Source organism: Cricetulus griseus, chromosome 3 (assembly GCF_003668045.3).
Source record: "Cricetulus griseus strain 17A/GY chromosome 3, alternate assembly CriGri-PICRH-1.0, whole genome shotgun sequence".
Taxonomy (NCBI): Eukaryota; Metazoa; Chordata; class Mammalia; order Rodentia; family Cricetidae; genus Cricetulus; species Cricetulus griseus.
Genome location: NC_048596.1, coordinates 24,900,490 through 24,923,283, shown reverse-complemented (window position 1 = coordinate 24,923,283; position 22,794 = coordinate 24,900,490). Strand labels below are relative to the sequence as shown.

General features: G+C 38.3%; 1 protein-coding gene across 2 annotated transcripts in view; it reads left to right on the top strand.

The window, feature by feature from the left end:
• Window positions 1-22,794, top strand: part of Tnks2 (tankyrase 2) — a 61,662-nt gene that overhangs the window by 27,309 nt on the left and 11,559 nt on the right. Inside the window, exons 12-21 of one of the 2 annotated variants that reach the window (XM_027406336.2) lie at window positions 2,324-2,495; window positions 4,037-4,116; window positions 8,384-8,529; window positions 9,150-9,315; window positions 10,942-11,161; window positions 14,572-14,681; window positions 15,487-15,675; window positions 18,428-18,680; window positions 19,598-19,680; window positions 21,011-21,131. In XM_027406336.2, coding sequence (XP_027262137.1) covers window positions 2,324-2,495; window positions 4,037-4,116; window positions 8,384-8,529; window positions 9,150-9,315; window positions 10,942-11,161; window positions 14,572-14,681; window positions 15,487-15,675; window positions 18,428-18,680; window positions 19,598-19,680; window positions 21,011-21,131 — 1,540 coding nt within the window. The remainder of the gene's footprint in view (window positions 1-2,323; window positions 2,496-4,036; window positions 4,117-8,383; window positions 8,530-9,149; window positions 9,316-10,941; window positions 11,162-14,571; window positions 14,682-15,486; window positions 15,676-18,427; window positions 18,681-19,597; window positions 19,681-21,010; window positions 21,132-22,794) is intronic. The other variant, XM_027406337.2, reaches the window with a different exon arrangement.

Genomic DNA, 22,794 nt, shown 5'->3' with positions numbered 1-22,794 from the left:
ATTAACATTCTTTAGTTGGCATTTATACACAAAGCATTTTACCTCTTGAATAGCTACTTCCAACAAAGCTGTAAATCATTTTCTTACCCAATAACTTCAAAATATAATTAGCAGTGAGTCCAGAGAAATGGCTTAGTGTATAAAGTGCTTGTTATTCAAGCCTAACTACCTGACTTAGATCTCTTGGAATCCATGTGAAAAGCAGGTGTGGTGGAACACATCTGTAATCTCAATGTTCTTATAGACCAGGAACAGACAGGGAAGGTGACCAGTTCAGCAGCCAGTAGCAAAGTGGGAGAAACAGTAAAAAGACCCTGCCTTAGCATGGTAGAAGGTGAGAACTGAGTCCAGAGATGTTCCCCATGCTTACACGCACACACACACACACACACACACGCACGCACGCACGCACGCACGCACGCACGCACGCACACTAATTTCAAATTTTCAACCTAAAAAAAAAATGCTTGGTAAAAGGTGTACATATCAGAAATGACAGTTGATGGTTTCCAGTTTTTACTCCAAAGGTTTTACATTCTTCAAAGAAAATTGTTAGTGAAAATTTAGTCTGTGGTACAGAAATGGAGCTGGGGGTAGGCCCTGAGACCTTCAGGTCATTTTCTTCTTTTCCTTTGGTTTCTTTTTCTGTTAACCTTTAATGTCCTAATCTCTGGTTTCGGGAAGTTCTTGATAATGTATGAACATGATTCTTTCCTACTGTAAATTACTGAATAAAATAAAGTTCGTTTCTGCTTGACTGCTTGTCATCCTCATTTGTCTCTGCTCTGTGCCTTCTTGTTGATGACTTTTTCTGTACATATGGCACATTACTTGAAGAGTATACAGGCGCACATTGAATTTGAGCCGTGAAGCTTAGTGAGACAGTTGTGACTAGAGACCACTCATTTGCTTTTATCCAGAACTTGGTAGTTTCTAAAACCCATATTATAATGTGAAGACTGAGGAAGTCCCAGGCAAACCAGCAAAAGTTGGTCACCCTAATATATATCATTCAAAGCTTTCAGGAAATGTTTTTCAAAAAATATGGTTTAGTATGTGAGTAAATGTTGCCCTGAACATTTTAAATAGGTTTTCAGTTCTGTAATCATAGACATTCATATTCTAGTTTTATGAGATCTCACTGTGTCCATCTTCAAATATTCTCTGATAGCATGAATTATTAATTGGCCAGTGTCAAAAAACACTGGTGGACAAAGGATTCATTAGTTGTATATTATTTTCATGGTAAAGAGCCAGAATGGAAATGAGGTGACCTTAGAGGTAATGTTATTTTCTTGTAAAGAGTTTCAAAGACAAAAAATAGTTCCGTACCTGGATACTATCACCAGCTATATTATGTTACATATCTACCAACATGTATTTTTTGACACATTTGCAGATTATTGTGCACATACTAAGTACTTCATGTATACACATCAACTAGAGTTGGGTGTTTATATATAGTTTTTCTATAGTTACAAAATCCATATGGGGTGAAATGTGCAAATCAGTGTATATTTGGTGAATTTTAACAAATATATATATACACATATGTATGCATATATACATATACAATATATCTGCAACCAAGATCTATTAAAGAACATAGGCTAAGGCAGAAGTGGGTAGTAGATAGCTCAATGGTAGATTGTCTCAATGTGTAAGGCCCTGAATTCAATCCATAATAGTGCCTCGTCTCAAGCAGTCTCTGCCTTTTTGAGGTTTATCTATCACAAACATGTACGCTTTAGTGTGAAGTTTTTCTATGTAGTATGTTTTTGGAGATTGATCAGCATGTCAACAATACCTTTGTATTGCTAGTCAGTGTTCCATTGTGGATATATTCACATAATATTTATTCTACATGGTAACATGGTGTAGAAGATAGATTAAATAAGAATGAGTATTCCAATACTAACTCATCTCTACTTGTTCCTGGCTGTTGCATATCTTGGAGTCAATCATAAAAATTATGTATCTCAAAGACTCATAAAATTACAATTTCCATCAATATCTAGTTCTAAATAGGGTAAATACATAAATGCTTTAAAGCTAAACATAAATGTTTAATTTACTGTACTTGGCAACCCACATATTTAACCTAAAGTTGGGACTTGATTCTGACATCAGTTTTCATGGATTGGTGAATTTGTTCTCTAGTATTGGAGGGGGGTGTAGGAATGCCTACTTTGGCACTGGACAATTGGTTTCTTAAAAAAAAAAAAAAAAAAAAGAAACTTTTAGTAGTAAGAACTAAGTATAAATTGGATGATTTTAGATGGTGTGCCGCAATGCTAATTCCAGTGTTTTCTGAATTATTAAGGTTAATGCTTTGGACAGTCTTGGACAGACATCATTACACAGAGCTGCACACTGTGGTCACCTGCAGACCTGCCGCCTGCTCCTGAGCTATGGGTGTGATCCCAACATCATATCCCTCCAGGGTTTCACCGCCTTGCAGATGGGAAATGAAAATGTGCAGCAGCTGCTTCAAGGTATTGGGTGCTTCTCTGACATTCTTTTTTAGGGATTAACCTTTAAGGTTTTCCACATATCAGGTGTTAGGTGTAGGAGTTGGTAATAAACAAAATTTTTGAGAAATTTTGGTCTTCTTAACTTAAAATTCTTAAATGTCATTAAATTATAATTACAACTTTTGTTCAGTATCATATTCTACCCAGTTTTTCTGAGAAAATACAGGACACTCAGGTTTTAAAGTTTATAAAGTTGATTTGCCAGGTATGGTGATGCACCCCTTTAATTCCAGTATTCAGGATGCAGAGGTAGGCCCATATGATGGTTTTTCTTTCTTTTTCTCTCTGCTCTTTTGTTTTTTTGTTTGTTTGGTTTTGGGGGGTTGTTTGTTTGTTTCATTGGTTTTTCGAGACAGGGTTTCTCTGTGTAGCTTTGGAGCCTATCCTGGCACTCACTCTGGAGACCAGGCTGGCCTCGAACTCACAGAGATCTACCTGCCTCCTCCTTCCAAGTGCTGGGATTAAAGGTGTGTGCCACCAACGCCTGGTTTCTTCTCTTTCTTTCTTTTTTTTTTTTTTTTTGGTTTTTTGAGACAGGGTTTCTCTGTGGCTTTGTGGCTTTGGAGGCTGTCCTAGAACTAGCTTTTGTAGACCAGGATGGCCTCGAACTCACAGAGATCCGCCTGCCTCTGCCTCCCGAGGGCTGGGATTAAAGGCGTGCGCCACCAACGCTCGGCTTCTCTTTTCTTGAGGCACTGTTAATACCAGCTTTGGAGAGGTAGAGGCAGAAGAGTCATAAGTTCAGTGCTTCCTTAGGTACATAATGAGATACCCCCCCATACCAAAAAAAGGGGCTTTAAAAGCTCTTATTAATCAAATAAGATGTGATGATTGCTGGGTTTAGAGTAAGGACAACATTAAAAAAGATAGGTTGGCTTTTTTTTTTTTCTACAGCAACCCTGGTGATAACTTCCATATGCACTGGGACTGCTTCGTTCCTTTTTTAGATCTTGGGTATGTAAAATATGTATACATCTTCTGATAATGTATGTTATAATGTGAGGCTTTCCATCTTGTCCCTGGCACTTTTCCACATTGGTTTTTTGTTTGGCTTTTCCTTTGACATATTGTTCTGGATGTTTATCTAAGACATAAACATTTATCTCTGTTTTCTTTTAGTTCTTTTAAGGTTTAATTTTTAAGCTTCAACCTTTACCTGGAACTTCCTTTGTTGTACATATTCTTTTCAGAAATTTTGAGACACAATTTTAATTTTTTTGTTTGTTTGTTTGTTTTTGCTTTTTCAAGACAGAGTTTCTCTGTGTAACGGTCCTGACTGTCCTGGAACTCACCTGCCTCTGCCTCCCAAGTGCTGGGATTAAAGGCATGCGCCACTGACGCCTGACAAATTATTTTCAAAAATTTTAATATCCTTAGTGTTTTCTTTCCCCTGTGGTGAAACTATATAAGCTAGCAAACTCAAAAGCTACTTTTGTAAAATATAACTCCCTTGAAGCTTATTTTCTACATGGAAATTAAACACTCTTTTTCCCTATTCCTAGAGGGCATCTCACCAGGTCACTCAGAGGCAGATAGACAGTTGCTTGAAGCTGCAAAGGCTGGTGATGTAGAGACTGTAAAGGTAAGATACAATCTTAAAATTTGTTGTTCTTTGATTTTTATTGTGTCATTGTTTAGTAAATCTGTACTGTTATGTCAAATAGCCTTATTAAAAGGACAAAATACCAATTCCTCTGCAATAAGGAACACTGAGAAATGGGGGTGGGACTTTAGTTTCACATGCAGCATAGAAAATGTCACATTCACAAATATTAGTGCTCTTCTTGTATAAAGTGCAATTGTTTTAAAGAACTCGCTTGTCCCTATAAAAGAGTAAGAGGCTGGAGAAACAGTTCAGCAGTTAGAAGCATTTGCAGCTCTTGCAAAGGCCCTGCATTCGGGTCCCAGCATCCAGATGGTGGCTTAAAATCATCTGTAACTGGTTCCAGGAATGTAACACCCTCTTCTGACCTCCATATGCACCGGCACACATGTGGAGTGCAGGCTTACATGTAGGCAAAGCATTTGTTAATATAAAATAGTATTTTTATTTAAAATTAATTTTAAAGTTAAAATTAATTTTAAAATTAATAAGTATGAACCAGGTATGATAGTGCACAATCCAAATAGTAGAGATGTCTAGATAGGAGGATTGCAGGTTAAAAGACTCCCTGAGCTACTTAGGAAGACCCTTTCTAAAAGCAATACAAGAAAAAGAAGGAAGATTTATGTTGATATCAATTACTGTTATATATGACATATAAAACATAGGAACCAGGTGCAGGTGAATGTATAGTTTCCTCTGGTTCATTCATTCATTCCTTTACCCCCCTCTGCCTGTGGATCCACTGTCACTGTGTGAGCATAGTCCTGATGCTGCTCAGGGACATTCAGTCTGTTACTCAGCTGGACTGAACATTTCTTTTCTCCTACAGAGCACCAGATTGCTTGTCTGTCCAATTCTGGCAGCAGTCTCCCCAGAGTCATCTTTCCTCAGATTCTGTTTTGACTTGTGCCATTCACATTGCTGTCTTACTGCCCGTGTTGTGTGTTCCTGTTAGATATAGAAATGTGTGTCTAGGTAAATAACCCAAAACCTGAGGTTTTGAAAGAGCAAACTTAAATTCAAGTAATATAAGTCAGAATGTGACTAATTTGTTTCATGAAGTAAATAATTCTTCAATAATGGAATAATGTTTCAGTTTTTCAAAATTAGCCAGGGAGAAAGGCCTTTTTTTTTTTTTTTTTTTTTTTTCTCTCCTTAAAGACTTTTTCAAAACTAAGCTACTACAAGTTGAGAGAGCACTTGTATACAGTAATAAGTTTTATATAGCTGGGTGGTGATGGTGCATGCCTTTAATCCCAGCACTCAAGGAACGCCGATCTCTGAGTTCTAGGATAGTCCAGGGCTACACAGAGAAACCTTGTCTCGAAAAACAAAAACAAGTTTTATATTGCTTAATTCGTGGCAGAAGCAGCTGTTAGAAATAATTTTGTTGAATTTCTACATAGTAGATTTTCTATAGATTTATATAGTTATTGGGTTTTTTGTTTGTTTGTTTTGTTTTTTAAGATATACAAGCACTTGCCTTTAATCCCAGCACTAGGGTGACAGGGAGGTGAATCTCGTTAAGGTCAAAAGACCTGTCAGGGTTACACGGTGAGGCCCTGTCTCAACAACAACAAACAAGACTTAACAAATGTTGGCCTCATTCTGGAACTCTTCACTGATCTTTTAAATGGGTTAAGTATTGTGGGGTAGGGAGGCAGTATTTTCTCTCCTCCACCTTTACTGAGGTTCCAGTGATCACACTCAGGTCTCCAGCCTTGCACTACAGCTGTACCAGCAGAGCTATGTTGCCAGCCCTGAATTTATTTTTTAATTTTCTCTAAGAGTACACATGATCTCTTTCTGCTGTGCCATTGTGAACAGAGACATCATATGCAAAGTGGCTTTCTGATTTGTTTTTCATGCGTCAGGTGATTGTGTTTTATTAAATTCAAGGTGATTATTCAAGTTAAAACTACATGATTTTATTTGAATATGTATATGAGTGAGGAGATTGATGGATTTTAGATGTTAATTTACTTATAGACCATGAAAGTATTTAATAAGCATGAAACTAAACACTACCAGAAGTGGTGGCATACTCCCAAGATCCCAGTCCTTGGGAGGCTGAGTAGGGGATCAAGTTTGAGACCAGCTTGGCTAATTCTTTCTTGGTGGTGGTGGTAGTAGTTTTGATCTTAGTTTAGGTTTTTTGTTTTTTAAAAAGTGTAAACTTTCTTTTCAGAGGAATAGAAGGAGCTTAGAGGGAGAAGACATGAATTTAAAATAGAAATGAAACTTAGAAAACAAAGTAATGCCATTGGATTAAAGTAGACACCTGTTTCTCTCTGGGATAAGCATTGGGCTAGTTTCCTTGCCCTCTGACTCTAAAATCTCTTGGAAATTCATCTCCATCAGCCTTTCTGTTTCTTTTCTCTTAGGGCATGTGACTTGTATAAATTAACTTGGATAGGAATGTTCTCCATACTATCCTTTAATTATTTACATTTTTACTTAGATTTATTTACTATTGTCTATCAGGTTACATCATTTTCTGGATACCTATAACACCTCACAAAAACAACCTGAGAAAGGAAGGTTTATTTGGGCTTACAGGGTACAGTCCAGCATGGCAGCAGGAGCTTGGGGTAGCTGGTCACATTGTATCTGCAGTTAGGAGGCAGAGATCAGTGAGTGCTGACTTTTAGCTCGTTTTTCTCCTTTTTATTCAGTTCAGAACACAGTCCATAGAATGGTGTCATCTACAGTTAAAGTGGGTTTTCTTGCCTTGATTAATAAATGATCCCTGGCAGGTGTGCCCAGAGGCTTATCTTCTAAGTGATTGCTTGGAAGTCAGCAACCTGGCTTTATTAACTGTAACAGTACCTAACAGCAGAGTGAACAATGTTAAAATGATCTTTGGTAGCTACCACATGTGGTAATATCTGGTTCACAGTGGAAACACTCATCCCTAGATCATGTTTCATACCCATTAAAGCACTGCTTTGGGACTGGAGCCTCATTCATCAAATCCAGCAAGTATGTCTCATAAGCTCAGAAAAACTTTACCAGTTCAGTGGCTCCCTTTTGGATAAACCACTGATAGAGCCTATGAACTTCAGTTATCTCTGTTCTTTTTTTTTTTATTTTTTTTTAAGATTTTATTTATTTATTATGTATACAACATTCTGCTTCCATGTATATCTGCACACCAGAAGAGGGCACCAGATCTCATAACAGATGGCTGTGAGCCACCGTGTGGTTGCTGGGAATTGAACTCAGGACCTCTGGAAGAGCAGTCAGTGCTCTTTACGTCTGAGCCATCTCTTCAGCCCCCAGTTATCTCTGTTCTTAAGGTAGAAGTAGTATAATGTGTCGCACTAATCCCGATATTCTTGTGACTCTTTAAGCATTGTGATCTGTTGTCTGTTTTATTCCCCTAAATTCTATGCATAATATTCAGGAATGTTTGGGGTATTACTTTTAATTGAGCTATACTTATCTGAACCACAGGAAAATAATTTTCTAATTATTTTGTTAGTCCTCCAAGGATGTTACATAACCAGCAGCATTTTGTTAGATAAATAGATAGATAGATATAGATATATAGTGCAGAAAGAGTCATTATCTTAAATCTGGTTCCTTGGCTACTAGATTGCCTAGAAACTTGGTAGGAATGCAAATTTACAACTCCAGACACTGACTTGGAAAATTTGGAAATAAGACCAGTGTGTGTGTCAAAATTGAGAACCACTGGTCTGCAGAATCACTTCTCAGACTTTAATGTACTTGTAGATAAAGGTCTTACTAAAATGTACGTTTGCTGTGTGGTTTTTATTTATTGTTTGTTAGAAAGTCTTGCCATGGAGTCCAGGCTGGCTTTGAACTCATAATCCTCCTGCCTTTGTCTTCCAATACTGGGATGATAGGCATATACTACCTTGCCTGGCTTAAAATGCAGATTCTGACTGTAGATACAGATTTGGGACTTTTGAGTTTAAACTCTCGCTGCTGCTGTGATCTAGTGTGCTGTTACATGTGTTTACGACCAAATGGAAGTTACAATGAGATTCTTTGAAGTTATCATATCAATATGTAAATAGTAAATTTTACTCACTTTCAAAAAAATAGAAGATATAAGCATACATGAGAGGACCAGAAGAATTTTCAGTAAATGAGAAGCTGAAATAAGGATAGTTTTTGAAATAACTTATTTAATGAAGTAAGAAAATAAAGCAAGCATTTGAAATTTCTGTTAAACTGCGTTAAAACAAGGCACGTGCTGTGTTTATTCCTACAGAAACTGTGTACTGTTCAGAGTGTCAACTGTAGAGACATAGAAGGACGTCAGTCAACACCACTCCATTTTGCAGCTGGATACAACAGAGTGTCTGTGGTGGAATATCTGCTGCAGCATGGAGCTGATGTGCATGCTAAAGATAAAGGGTAAGAAACAATCGGCAAAGTGCAAAAGACTTTCCTCATAAATGATAAAATACTTCTGTTTTATGACATGTAATTTGTTTTCTAGCATTGGTACAATGATAACTTACTAAGGCTTTATGCTAAGCATAGTGGTGCACACCTGACTCCAAGCACTGGAAAAGTTGAGACTGATATGGACTACAGTATGAAACCCTTTCTTTCAAAAATCAAAATGTAAATGGCTCAAATTTACATTAAAATTAACTTGTATAATGTCTTTTTATTTTATAATTGCCAGAGATTTCATTTTTGTGATTTTGATACTGATATTAATGTAGTAAAGTCTTTAGTGTTCATGAGGATATTTGAAATTCTTTTGTTAATCTTCAAATTGTTTTTTGTTAAAAATACACAATGTTAGATGTCGAGTCTGAATGTGAATGTTTCTTATAATCCCCTGCATTTAAGGTTGTTGAAATTCTTCCCCCAAAAAGTCTTTTCCTGCTTTCCATAGGTTTAAGTTCTTCAGAGTATAACTAGTATATCCCCTTAGGCAGTTCAAGAAATGTCTTTCAATGGTTATATGTAATTACTGAGATTAAAACATGTTTTCCACCATTACTGCTTATTTAACTTTTCAGAGGCCTCGTGCCCTTGCACAATGCATGTTCTTATGGACACTATGAGGTTGCAGAACTTCTTGTCAAGCATGGAGCAGTAGTTAACGTAGCTGACTTGTGGAAGTTCACACCTTTACATGAAGCCGCTGCAAAAGGAAAATATGAAATATGCAAACTTCTGCTCCAGGTATACTTTAAGTACTTGCTATGAACAGTGTTAATTACCTAAAATACTCAGGTTATTTTTCTAGTAACACTAATATAAAACTTAAACTAATGAAAGTAGGGAGGAAAGTTACCTAATGCTTAAAAATTTCAAAGGAAAATGTCATGAGCAGTTTATTTTTTGAGTCTATGTATATATTACCAGCATAGGGGTTTTTTTTGTTTTGTTTTTATATATATATAGCCACCTACTGTATGGTTGTTCTGGTGCTATCATTTCCCGTTTGGTGATCTAACTTCAAATTACTTGACTCATTGTGTGGTTTATAAAAACAATTTGTTTTAACAGTCTATAAAATTGATGGTGCTGGTCTAATATAGATACAGATATTTTGCTGTAAAATATTACAGCATAGATTCATTCATACAGTGTTTGTAAAAAGGAAAGATGCGGGCTGGAGAGATGGCTCAGCAGTTAAGAATACTGGCTGTTCTTCCATAGGACCTGGGTTCAATTCCCAGCACCCACATGGCAGGTCACAACTGTCTGTAACTCCAGGATCCAACAGCCTCGCACAGACATATGCAGACAAAATACCAATGCACACAAAATAAATAATAATAATAGTATTATTATTATTATTTTTTTTTTTTTTTAAAGAAAAGCTGGGAGTTGGTGGTAGCACGCCTTTAATCCCAGTACTCGGGAGGCAGAGGCAGGCAGATCTCTGTGAGTTCGAGGCCAGCCTGGACTACAGAGTGAGTGCCAGGATAGGCTTCAAAGCTACACAGAGACACCTGTCTCAAACAAACCAAAAAACCAAAAATTTAAAAAAAAAAAAAAAAAAAAAAAAAAGGAAAGATGCAGCTAGGTATATTGGTGCACTCCTTAAAACCCAGCACCTGGGAGTTAGAGGCAGGTGAGTTTTTATGAGTTCAAGGCCAGCCTGGTCCTCAAAAGTGTATTTCCAGAAAGGTAGCCAAGGCTGCATAGTTGAGATCCTGTTTTTAAAAAACAGAAAAATACCTCAGCACTCAGGAGGTACAGGCAGGTGGTTCTCTGTGAGTTCAAGGCCAGCTTGGTCTCCAGAATGAGTTCTAGGACAGCCAGGGCTGTTACACAGAGAAACTGTGTCTCCAAAAAAGGAAAAATGCAACTATGCAATGTGTGACAATTCAGTCAATGATGGGCTACATTTTTGGCAGTGGTTCCATAAAATTATAATGTAAGGACTATGGATATAATATCTCAGTTGGTAGAACCTGGCTAGCGTTTACAAGGCCCTGGGATTTATTCCCAGCACCACATGGACAGACTTAGTAGTACATACTTACATTCTAATTATGTAGGAAGAAAGAGGCAGGAAGATCAGTGGTCAAGGCCAGCTTCAACTACAGAATAAGTTTCAGAAGACCAGCCTGTGTGCTGCATAAGACTATCTAAAATGATAATTATATAGCTGAAAACTTACTATAGTTTTTCTGTTCTTTGATGCATACTTACGAATGTGTTATAGCTGCCTATGGTATTTAAACAGTAATGACAATCAGGTGAGTTAATATGAGATTATTTTCTTTGCTCTGGTTATTTTCTCAATGACAAAATACCCACTAATATCCCCCGCCTTTTTTTTTCCCTCATGCCTAGCATGGTGCAGACCCTACAAAGAAAAACCGAGATGGTAATACTCCTCTGGACCTTGTTAAAGATGGAGACACAGATATCCAAGATCTACTTAGAGGTGATGCAGCTTTGCTAGATGCTGCCAAGAAGGGTTGTTTAGCCAGAGTGAAGAAATTGTCTTCTCCTGATAATGTAAATTGCCGTGATACCCAAGGTCGACATTCTACACCTTTACATTTGGCAGGTAATGAGTGAATCTAGATTTAGCCTGGTGACATCTAAGATTATTTTATCCCTTTCATCATGTAGGTTCCAGGAATCAAACTCAGGTTGTTAGGCTTGGCATCTGTGCCTTTCCCTGCTGAGCTATCTTACCAGCCCTAAGATTCATTTTTACTCTTGAGTAAAATATTTCCTCTAAGTAAACTTGAAAGATGCAAGTCAAATTATCTACCAGAGCTTTCATCCTGTCCTAGTATGTGTGTTTGTACAGAGCCATTGTGTTTATACATGAAGCTGTTGCCAAATTTCACTTCCTTTGTCACTGTTTTACATTCAGTAAAAACAGTTGCCAACTCTGGTGGTGCAAGCTTTTAATTCCTGCAGAAGCAAGCAGGCAGATCTGTGTGAGTTTGAGGCCAGCCTGGTCTACATAGTGAGTTCCAGGACAGCCACAGCTACATAGTGAGACCAGTAAGAACAGTTGAAATAGGCTCTGCCAATCACTTTAAACTTTGGAATCCTTTCTTTGAGGTCACTGCATTGATTCATGTTTGAACAGAGTTATGAAAAACTTGCCTGTATAAACCAGCCTTCTTCATAGAAGACTATAAAGTTTTCATTTTCTAATGAAAGCTAAGTGTAAGCCCGGGAAAAAGAATCAATGTCTTCCCCTTATAGGTTCTGGGGATCAAATTTAGATGATCAGGCCTGTCAGCAAGTGAAGTGCACCAGCTCCCCAGTAATGACCCAAAGACTCACTAATTAATTCTGAAAGCTAGGCCTTACTTGAGGCTTGTTCCCAACTAGCTCTCATAACTTAACTAACCATTTATGTTGCTCTGCAGTCTTGTTACCTCTCCTCCATGCTGTGTTTCGTTCCCATCCCTGCTTCACATCCCCAGCACCTCCCGCTTACCAGTCTCTGCCTGAGTTCCTGTCTCTGCCCAGAAGTCCTGCCTAGCTATTGGCCATTCAGCAGGTGTGCCTTGACAGAGAAACATCTTCACAGCGTACAAAAAGATTATTTTACAACATGGGTGTTTTGCCTGCGTGGATGTCTGTGTACCACATGTGTGCCGGATACCTGGTGGAGGTCAGGGCATTGGATCCCCTAGAACTGCAGTTAGTTACAAATGCTTACGAGCTGCCTTGTGGATGCTGGGAACCAAATCTAGGTCCTTTGCAAGAACAAGTGCTCTTAACTGCTGAACCATTTCTCCAGCTCTTATCTAGAACATTTGACATTACTAGTTTTTTTTTTTTAAGATTATTTTATGTATATGAGTTCTCTATCAACTTTATGCCAAAAGAGGACATCAAATCCCACTATAGATGGTTGTGAGCCACCAAGTTGTTGCTAAGAATTGAACTCAGGACCTCTGGAAGAGGAACCAGTGCTATTAACAGCTGAGCTATCTCTCTAGTCCTTGACATTACTATTTTAAGTCCACATTGTCTTCGTAAGTTGCAAATACAAATAGATTGGTTTTTGTTTTTTTGTTGTTTATGTTTTTTGTTTCTTTGTTTTTTTTTTTTTTTTTTTTTTTTTTTTGAGACAGGGTTACTCTGTGTACCCTGGCTGTCTTGGAACTATCTCTGTAGGCCAGGCTAGCCTCAAACTCAGAACCCACCAGCTTCTGCCTCCTGAGTGCTGGGATTTAAAGTGTATGCCACCACTGCCTGTTGTTGCAAATACATTTTAAGCACAGAATGTGTCTACTCACTTCTAATAGTGTTAATACTAAACCTTGGGCTGTGAAGAAACTCTGTCATGAAATGTTTGCCATGCAAGCATGGGAACTTGAGTTCACACTCCTGCACTGAGGGGCAAAGATAGAGCATCTCTGCCTCTTGATGGCTACCTGACTAGCTGAATGAGTGGGCTCCATTCTCAGTGAGAGACTGTGCCTCAAATAGTCAAGTGGAGGATCTGTGAGGTGCCTCAGTGGGTAAAGGCATTTATCAGAGAAGCCTGACAAACTGAATTCCATGTCTGGGACCCACAAAGTAAAAGGGAGAGAGTCAACTCCCTCAAGTTTTCTGACCTGTGATGTATACTATAAGTATGCACAGACAATGAGTAATATATGGGGGGGGTGTGCTTGTTTTTTGTTGTTGTTGTGGGGTTTTTTTGTTTTTTGTTTTTAAAGATTTTATTTATTATGTATACAACATTCTGCTTCATGTACATCTACACACCAGAAGAGGACACCAGATCTTATAACGTATGGCTGTGAGCCACCATGTGGTTGCTGGGAATTGAACTCAGGACCTCTGGAAGAGCAGTCAGTGCTCTTAACCTCTGAGCCATCTCTCCAGCCCTGTTGTTGTTGTTTTTAAGTAGAAAACTGCTGGGCCTGGCGAGGCAGGCCTTTAATCACAGTGCTTGGGAGGCAAAAGGAGATGGATCTCTGAGTTGCAGGACAGCCTGATCTAAAGAGTTCTGGAAGACCACATAGAGAAGCCATGTCTTAGGCGACAGATGCAGAGAGCAATAGGGGAAAATACTGTATTTACCTCTGGCGTCTACCTTCACCCATGTATATACACAAATACTACACCTATGACATTCTTAATGCTTTAAATCTTTCTAAGGGATGGCTGATATGTGCACTGATAGACAAAACATTTAAAGCCATTATCATTGTTTTTATATTGGGAAAAATGACATTTACTTCATCTATGATTATGTGTCTAGAGATACTTTGCCATAAGAGAATTCTGAGCTAACTGATAAGATACAGGTTATGTCGTGCTTCAGAGTACTAAATGAGCTTTCTTAATAGTTCTGAGGTTGCTCTACTATATGTGTCCTAAGCACTCTCCTTAGGCTGAGGCATTTCTACAGACTCCTGAGGAAGAATGCCTCCTGTTGTGCAGCTAGATGATTGGGTGCCTGTGAATTTTAGCCCTTGGGATCACACGCCTGAGCTTAGGTTGTTGTATGTAACAGCCATGAAGGTAGGGCCTTTGGTGGGGAAGAAACTGCTCATGGAAGCTGTAGTGTGGCCATTTGAGACACACAGTTTACCCTTTAGTCCATTCATCTTTCCTTGCAAGTGTTCATTGCCACGAGTCATTGGTCTGGTTTAAGGCCTCTGGTTTCTGACTCACCACCCATAATGGGCTCTCTTTGGGCTCCTCTTGGATATTTTGTTGTTGTCCTGTGTCCTAGAGATCCTGCTGTTTTGGAGGTAGGGGAGTTTTAAATGGATAGAGGAAAATCTTTCTATAATTTGCTGGGTCTCCAAAACCAAAAGCTTCTAAAATTTTAGACCAATTGGGTATTTCTTTCCCACAAGACAAAATACTAATCATTTCAGATTTACATAAAATTTAGAAATATCTATTTAAAAACATATAGCTATATGGGTAACACATGATTTTTCTACATTTATAACTGAAAGCAATGTTACTTCTTTCCTGCATTAGCTGGTTACAATAATTTGGAAGTCGCAGAGTACTTATTGCAACATGGAGCTGATGTGAATGCCCAAGACAAAGGAGGACTCATCCCTTTACATAACGCAGCATCATACGGGGTAAGTTCTTCTCAGTTTCCTTTCCAAATTCATGCAGCTTTTCAAAGTGGGTATCAGTGTCACAGTTCACATGGAATCTGCTGTGACTTGTTTCACAAAGAACTAAATAAGAAGTTAGATAACAGAAGTTTTAGTTCTTAATCTGTTACAGGCATGCTGTTTGACATGGCAATATATTTGTCCTATGTTGTAGTATCCTCGGCACCTATCTCTTTGATGAAATACTGATTTGTGAATGTGTGTCCAGAAAATTCATAGGTTTCAAAGGAATTTATAGAGATTCAGATACATTGTTACAGACTTCCAACAACCCTGAAGATTCTGGTCAGCATTGGCCTTTGCCAGTGGTCTAGTTAGAATAACTGAGGAAGGCTGCTAGTTTGTAAATTTATATTCACCAGTTATAATACAAGAATTAGTTAGAAATCACTAAAGTTGTTTTAGTTTATTTTCCTATGTCAGATTCTGGACAATAATTCTTAAGCAACTGCCCATAAGTTACAATGCTGAGAAGAAATAGCTTTACTTTTCATTTCCAGAGTAAGTTTGAAAATAAGAAGGTAGGTACAGAACCAGGTTTTGTTGTCTTTTCTTTTGAGACAGGGTCTCTCTACATAGCACTGACTGTCCTAGAACTCACTGTGTAGACCACGCTGGCCTCAAACTCACAGAGAGCTGCCTGCCTCTGCCTCCTGAGTGCTGGGGTCAAAGGCATGGGCTTCCACACCCAGCTCAAAACCAGTTTCTTAAAAAGTAAAATGCCATAAAACATTTCCAACTGTAACAGGAATATTTTCTTTTACAGCATGTAGACGTAGCAGCTTTACTGATAAAGTACAATGCGTGTGTCAATGCCACGGACAAATGGGCTTTCACACCGTTACATGAAGCAGCCCAAAAGGGACGGACACAGCTTTGTGCTTTATTGTTGGCCCATGGAGCTGATCCTACTCTTAAAAATCAAGAAGGACAAACACCTTTAGATTTAGTTTCAGTAAGTGATGGGCTCTTTGGAAACTCAGAAAGTTCACATGACATGCATAAAATGTCTGCATAGTGAATATGGTTTTAGCCCAAATTTAAGTTTAGGAATCCTTTGGTGTTGGGATAAGTAGATAAGTTAGTAGTCAGTTACTATATACTAAGTACTTTGGATGTGGGGGAAAGAACAGTAGTTGGGAAACAAAACAGGCCTGGGCCCTTTGTAAATACTGTTGTGCATGGTATAATAGACTGAAGAGCATAGCAACTCACCAGTTAGGTGTGTTATCCTTCAAAACATGCTGCTAGCAGGGATTCTTTGTCCTTCCTCGATGCTTCTTCCTGGTGTTAGTGCTTACCCTACAAGAGCTGTCTATGGGAGAGCCAGCTAGATGGCTCAGCTGGTAAAGGTGCTTGCTGTCAGACCTAACAGCCTGAGTTTAGTCCCGGGACCCACGTGGTAGAAGAGAGAACTGCCTTCCACAAGTTGTCTTCTGACCTCCACATGTACACCTTGGCAGACATGCACCCATATACATACATGCACACAAAATAAATGAAATGAATGCTTAATTGTTTTTAAGGTTTATAAAATGTGGGTTTTTTCCTTCTCTTTCCCTGTCCACTCATGTAGGAACCTCTTTTGTATTCCCAAATCTGTGTCAGTCACCAGAACAGGACTTCCTTAACTTTGCCACCAAGGTTATTTACCAGAGCAGTAAAGTAAAAGGAAGAAAAGTTTTGTTCTCCTGGGATTGAGACAGGATCTTTTATGTAGTCCTGGATGGCCTGGAACTTGGTGTTTATCAGTTTTTGTTTTTGTTTTTAAAGATTTGTTTATTTTTATGCATATGTATGTGAGTCTGTATGTGTTATGATCTTCTGGGACTGGGGTCACAGGAGGTTGTAAACCGTTTGGTATGGTGCCTGGAAACTGAATCTGAGTCCTCTGAAGAAAAGCAAGGGTTCTTAACTACTGAGCCAATCTTTTGCCTGCTTCCTAAGTGTTCAGGAATTACAGGCTTGTGTCACCACACAATGTAAGAAATGTTTTGAAATGGGAAAGAAAGTGTCTTCTGTGGAGAGAGATTATTCCAACTGATTGACCAAGAAACTGTTTGGCTGCATTCAGATTTAAAGAGATGTTCCACCCGAAGGCTAATTACCAAACCATATTTGTGCAAGGAATTCTTGGAAATGTCACTTTGGTTCCAAACTGATTAAGAAGTAAGCATTTAGAATTCATCCCTCCCAAACACCGATTCACCAGATAAAATTAATGGCAAGGAAAATAAAAGGCTCTAGATAATACATAGGGCCTAGGGAGATGGACTACTGAGTAAAGCACTTGTTGCACATGTATGAGAACCTGAGTTTGGATCTTCAGAACCAACATAAAATCTAGATACATGTTTGAACATATGTGAGCGATAGGAACTCCCTAGAAACCCAAGGGCCAGCTAGCCTGGCATCACAGTGCTGATGAGACCATCTCCAACATAGTCAAAAGTGAGGTCTAACACCCAGGAGTCCTAACTTACACATGCATGGATTTATACATTCATGCATACATACAAATTATACACATACCCACAAAATAAAATTTTAAAGATGGTTTTTGAGAGAGTGAAAGCATACGTGAGCTTTAGACTGAAATAGGCACAACCTACTACTCCAGCTCTACCACTTAAAGTTGCAGTCTTGCTAGTTGCCTAGTTATCCTATACAGTTTAGAAGCATCATCTATAAGGGATAAAATACATATAGTTAATGGAATTAAGCATTGTAATGCTATCTAAAGCCTTTAGATAGTTTCAGGTACCAAAATGTACCCAATAAATGGTCTTTTAAAAAGATAAATAATACTATATGCAAACTATAAGGTCAAGAGATGCACAAATTGAAGAAGAAAAAGGTAAGGGTGTTGACATTATAAGTGACTAACCAAGAAAGCATCCCTGTTGATGATTACTTAGCATCTTTTTATATATTATTTTTTAATTGTTTATTGAGGAGAGGAGGCCCAAATGTGCTTCACTATACCTGTAGATGTCATAGGATAACTTGTGGGAGTCCATTCTCTCATTACACCATGTGGGTACCAGGGATCAAACTCAGGTCATGAGGCTTACTGGCAGCTACCTTCCCACTGGACCACCTCTCCAGCCCATTACTTAGTTTATTATTTGAGCATGGTAAATAATTGTATGTGATTAATGAAGTGGATATAGCACTGAATTTAAAGACTTTTTCTTCCTAGCAGTTTGATTAAAATTACCGTTTACCAAAAAACAAAAACAAGGTTCTCTCAGTTTTGAGTAATAAATCACTCTTTTCTAAAAACTACAAGTGGTTCTGTTTGCTAAAGTTCTGTATAGGTTGAAATGCTAATGTCAGAGTTAAATTGTAATAGGGTTGAAAGTTCTTTTTCAGTTAGTTCTGTAAATAATTTCAGTGTGTCATGGTGTCAAATTAGCATTTTATTCATCATCCATACTTCACAACATTTAGCAGTTTTTTATTTGTATGTTTAATTACATGTGACCTGGAAGAGTGTTCTGAATTATGTTTTATATTTAATGACAATTTAGTTAGCTCTAGGTATCAGCCTGTTGTTTCACTCTTAAAATTTTCTAGTATTTCTCAGTGTTGTATGATAACAGGCCAGTATGAGTTTGCTAGGTTTGTCGTCCTATTTTTATTAGTCATAGGAGAATTGTAAACCTTGTTTATGACAGATTTCACCTCCTTGAAATGTGTTCTAGGCAGATGATGTCAGCGCTCTCTTGACAGCAGCCATGCCCCCCTCTGCTCTACCTTCATGCTATAAACCTCAAGTGCTCAATGGTGTCAGAAGCCCTGGAGCCACTGCAGATGCTCTGTCTTCAGGTCCATCCAGCCCTTCAAGCCTTTCTGCAGCCAGCAGTCTTGACAACTTATCTGGGAGTTTTTCTGAACTGTCCTCAGTAGTTAGTTCAAGTACAACAGAAGGTGCTGCCAGTTTGGAAAGAAAAGAAGGTGAGAAATTCTGTAAAAATTACAGCTCCTATTGTAACTCCATATTTGTCATTTAGATTCGTAGGAATTGTCCTTTAAATCTTAAATATAACTCTCTATGTGAAATAAATTAAAATAGCCTGAAAGTATTCACATTTATTTGTCTTCTATTAATAATGTAAATAGAATTCCTGTAGAAATTCCATTCAAGTCGAAAGTTGGTGAACGTGGTACTACTGACCTATTATTTGTTTATTGTTTGCTTTTTTGTGTGTGTACATACATATGTGCAAACTTGTGCCATGGTTGTATGTGTGTGGTGTGTGTAGATCAGAGGTTCTTTTTAAAAAGTAGGTTCTTTCCTTCCCCTTTAAATGGGTTCCAGGAATTGAACTCAGGTTGCCATGTTTGCACAACAGGTAACTTTACCCACTAAGCCATCTCCCCAGCCCTAACCCATCCTAACACCAGGCTGGTCTTGAACTCACGGAGATTTGCCACCACTGCCTGGCAAAAGGCTGATTTTTTTTATTTGTTTGTTTGTTTGTTTAAAGGTAAAAGATGAGGCTAAAAGTAAAATTTAAAATGAAAATAAAATGAGAAATCTTTAAACATGAGAAAGCCCACTGCTTAACTGTTTAAGCCCGTGATGGCACACACCCAGACAAGTAGATTTCTGAGTTTGAGGCCAACCTGGTCTACATAGTGCCTTCCGGGCTAGCCAGGGCTATACTGTGAGACCACACCTCAAAAAAAAAAAAAAAAAGTTTATGGGATTCTTGTTAGTTTTAAATTTTGATAAGTTGTAAGTGGCTGTTGGTTTTTTGCTTCTTTGATATATTCTTCACATATGTAGTAGCAGAACAGAGCTTTTATATTTACAGTGTTGCTGTACATTATTCTGATGTGAAATTTTGTTCGGGACTTTTTCCTTCCAGATCCAGGAGTGGATTTTAGTATAATTCAGTTCATAAGGAATCTTGGGCTTGAGCACTTAATGGATATATTTGAGCGAGAACAGGTGAGTAAATGAATTGTATTGTTTGGTTTAGTATTTGATAGAAACTCAAGAAAATCTAGAAAATGCTTGAAGTTACTTAAAGTTTATAAGCTATTGGGAAATGTTTTCATAGGGCGTTCTGCATGCTGAGTGTACCATGTACTAGTGTCTACCACTCTGAAAGTGTTTGAGACTGGAAATCAGTCACTTCTGATTTGGCTTAACTTTGGAGTCTCACTTGGTTCATGATATCTAAAAATTGACTGATGTAACAGAACATCCTCCTTGGTGACATGGTTACCTTATTCAGCCCTTGAATTAAGTTACCTTTGAGCTGCTTCTTCCGTTCTGTTACTTCAATCACCACCAGCTCTTAAGCCTGACATTCTGCCACCTACAGTGGACAGGATGTGGGTGTGCCAGTCGTACATTTGAGCTTTTCTGAGTAGCCCAGTTTAAAGTATTCCTTATCCTTCTTAAGATTTACTTAGTGTGTCTGGGTGTTTTGCCTGCATGTATGTGTACCACATGCATGACTGGTGCCTGTGGAGGTCAGAAAAGGGTGTCAGATTCTCTGGAACTGGAATTATGGATGGTTGAAAGCCACCCCAGTAGTCCTCTGAAAGAGCAGCAAGTACTCTAAACGAGCTATCTCTCTAGCGCTACCTATACTTGTTTTGTTGTCATTGCTGCTGTGATAGTTCAGAAATTATAATTACTGTAGACTTGAACCTGGAGGTAGAACAAAAACATGAAAAGTTTCAGTCTGACAAAGATTTTAGTTAATTTCAAGATGGAAAAGATTACCATTAGCTGGACTTAATAGGAGTGGCTTTGTAGAAGTTGCATAAGTGAAACAGGATTAACGGCTTCAATTTCATGAAACAGAAATGACTTATTTTAGGTAAGAGTTTGAACAGTGAGTGATGCAGAGGTACTTAGCATAGTCCACATCCTGGAGGAACCATGCGAGGCCCTGTGTAAAGGTTTAGATGTAGAGCGATGGTGAGAAGGCTCAGTGGAAAGATGAAACTTAAAATAACATTTATGACTCAACATATTTTGCTCCAACTTTTTGAATTTAGCAAATGATTTGTTTTCCTATCAAAACTATTCAAAATAGTAAGAAATGGAGCTGTCAAGGTAGCCTGGGTTTGATTCCTAACAACTGTAACTCCAGTTGTGTGGGGGTGCCCTCTTGTGGCTGCCAGGGGCAGTGCAACACAAACATACAAAACATTCATATACATAAAATATATAGCTTAATAAAAATGTGAAATAAATATTATGAAAATATATGAGTGTCTACCAAATGAGCAAGCATTCTGAATATTTCATTCTCTTTCATGAGATCACCTTGGATGTGCTAGTTGAGATGGGACACAAGGAGCTGAAAGAGATTGGGATCAATGCTTATGGACATCGACACAAGCTAATTAAAGGGGTTGAAAGACTGATCTCTGGACAACAAGGTATTTCATTTTGATACTTGGTTGACAGCTGTTTCTATAAAGGTAGCCTCAGTCTAACACTTTGGAAGTCTGTGACAGACTCTTTTTACTAAAGGAGAGCATAATGGGGTTTTGAACACAGATAAGGCCTCTACTGATAGTTAGAACTTCCTGACACTACTAATGTTAAATATATGACCCAAAGTAAAATTTCTTGGCCTGTACAGAAATTTTAGAATTATTATTCATGGAGAATGGGAAGGTATAATGAATGAAGTTACTCTAGCTCTAAAGTGTTACAATTTTAAAAGGTCTGGAGCATGGGTAAGGTGTTAGGTAATGATTAGGTATTAGACAGTCAGTAAGATACATCGCGTTTTGGGGCTTGGAGAGATGGCTCAGTGGTTAAGAGCACTGACTGTTATTCCAGAGGAACCAGGTTCATTTCCAGCACCCACACGGCAGCTCACAACTGTCTATAACTCCAGTTCCAGAGGATATCGCATGTTCACACAGACATACATGCAGTGCACATAAAATAAATAAAAACCTTTTAAAAAAAGAAATGATTTTCATAATGTTTTAGCTGAAGGAAAATGCAAATTGCATCACTCAACAGACGTTAACATGTGTATGTACCAGAGCTAGGTAAAAATGTCAATTATTTTAAGAGTCAAAAACCACATTTTTGACTTTACCATTAAATTGAAATGATGATTTACCCTGATGCTCACACATCACTGACAGGAACATAAGCTGGTGCAGCTACTATAGATATCAGTAAAACTAAATAAAATTATGATCCAACATTACTGCCGGGGGGGGGGGTGTTTTGTTTGTTTTCACGACGGAGTTTCTCTATGTAGCTTTGGAGCCTATCCTGGCATTCATTCTGTAGACCAGGCTGGCCTTGAACTCACAGAGATCCACCTACCTCTGCCTCCCAAGTACTGGGATTAACGGCGTGTGTCACCAAAGCCCAGCTCCCCCGGTCTATATCTAAAGGGCTCTAAACCAGCATACCACAGAGATAGTTGCATATCCAGTTACACAATTAATTCTCAGGAACTAGGAAATGGAGCCAGCTTAGATGTCTATCAGCAGATGAATGTATATAAAAGAATGTTGTTCGTGTATACAATTCTATTCAGCTGTAGTGGATGAAATTATGATATTTGCAGTAAACTAGCTCTCCCTGAAGCTCCTTATGTTAAATGAAAGCACTCCAGACTTGGATAAATAGCATTTGTTTTCTCTCATGTGTAACCCAGATTTAAATACGTGCATGTATGCCTTGGAAGTAGAAAGGGGATATTGAGAAGGGGAAGAACAAGAAGGGATAGAGGAATATGTGTTATAAAAAACAGAAAGGGAGTTGGGGGTGGTGGCGCACACCTTTAATCCCAGCACTTGGGGGACACACTATGGTGGATCTCTTGAGTTTGAGGCCATTCTAGTGTACAGAATGAATTCTAGGACAGTCAAGGCTACATAGAAAAACCCTGTCTTGGGGGAAAAAAAAGGAATAAAGTAGAGAAAGCAAGGGGGAACAGGAAAGACCAGTAAAAGGAGGGGGAGAAAACAGTAGGGTGAGGACAGTAAGGACAGAGTATAACAATGTGTGTTTATAAAGGGCCAGAATGGAACCTGTCACTTGGTGACATCAAAAGAAGAATAAATGTTT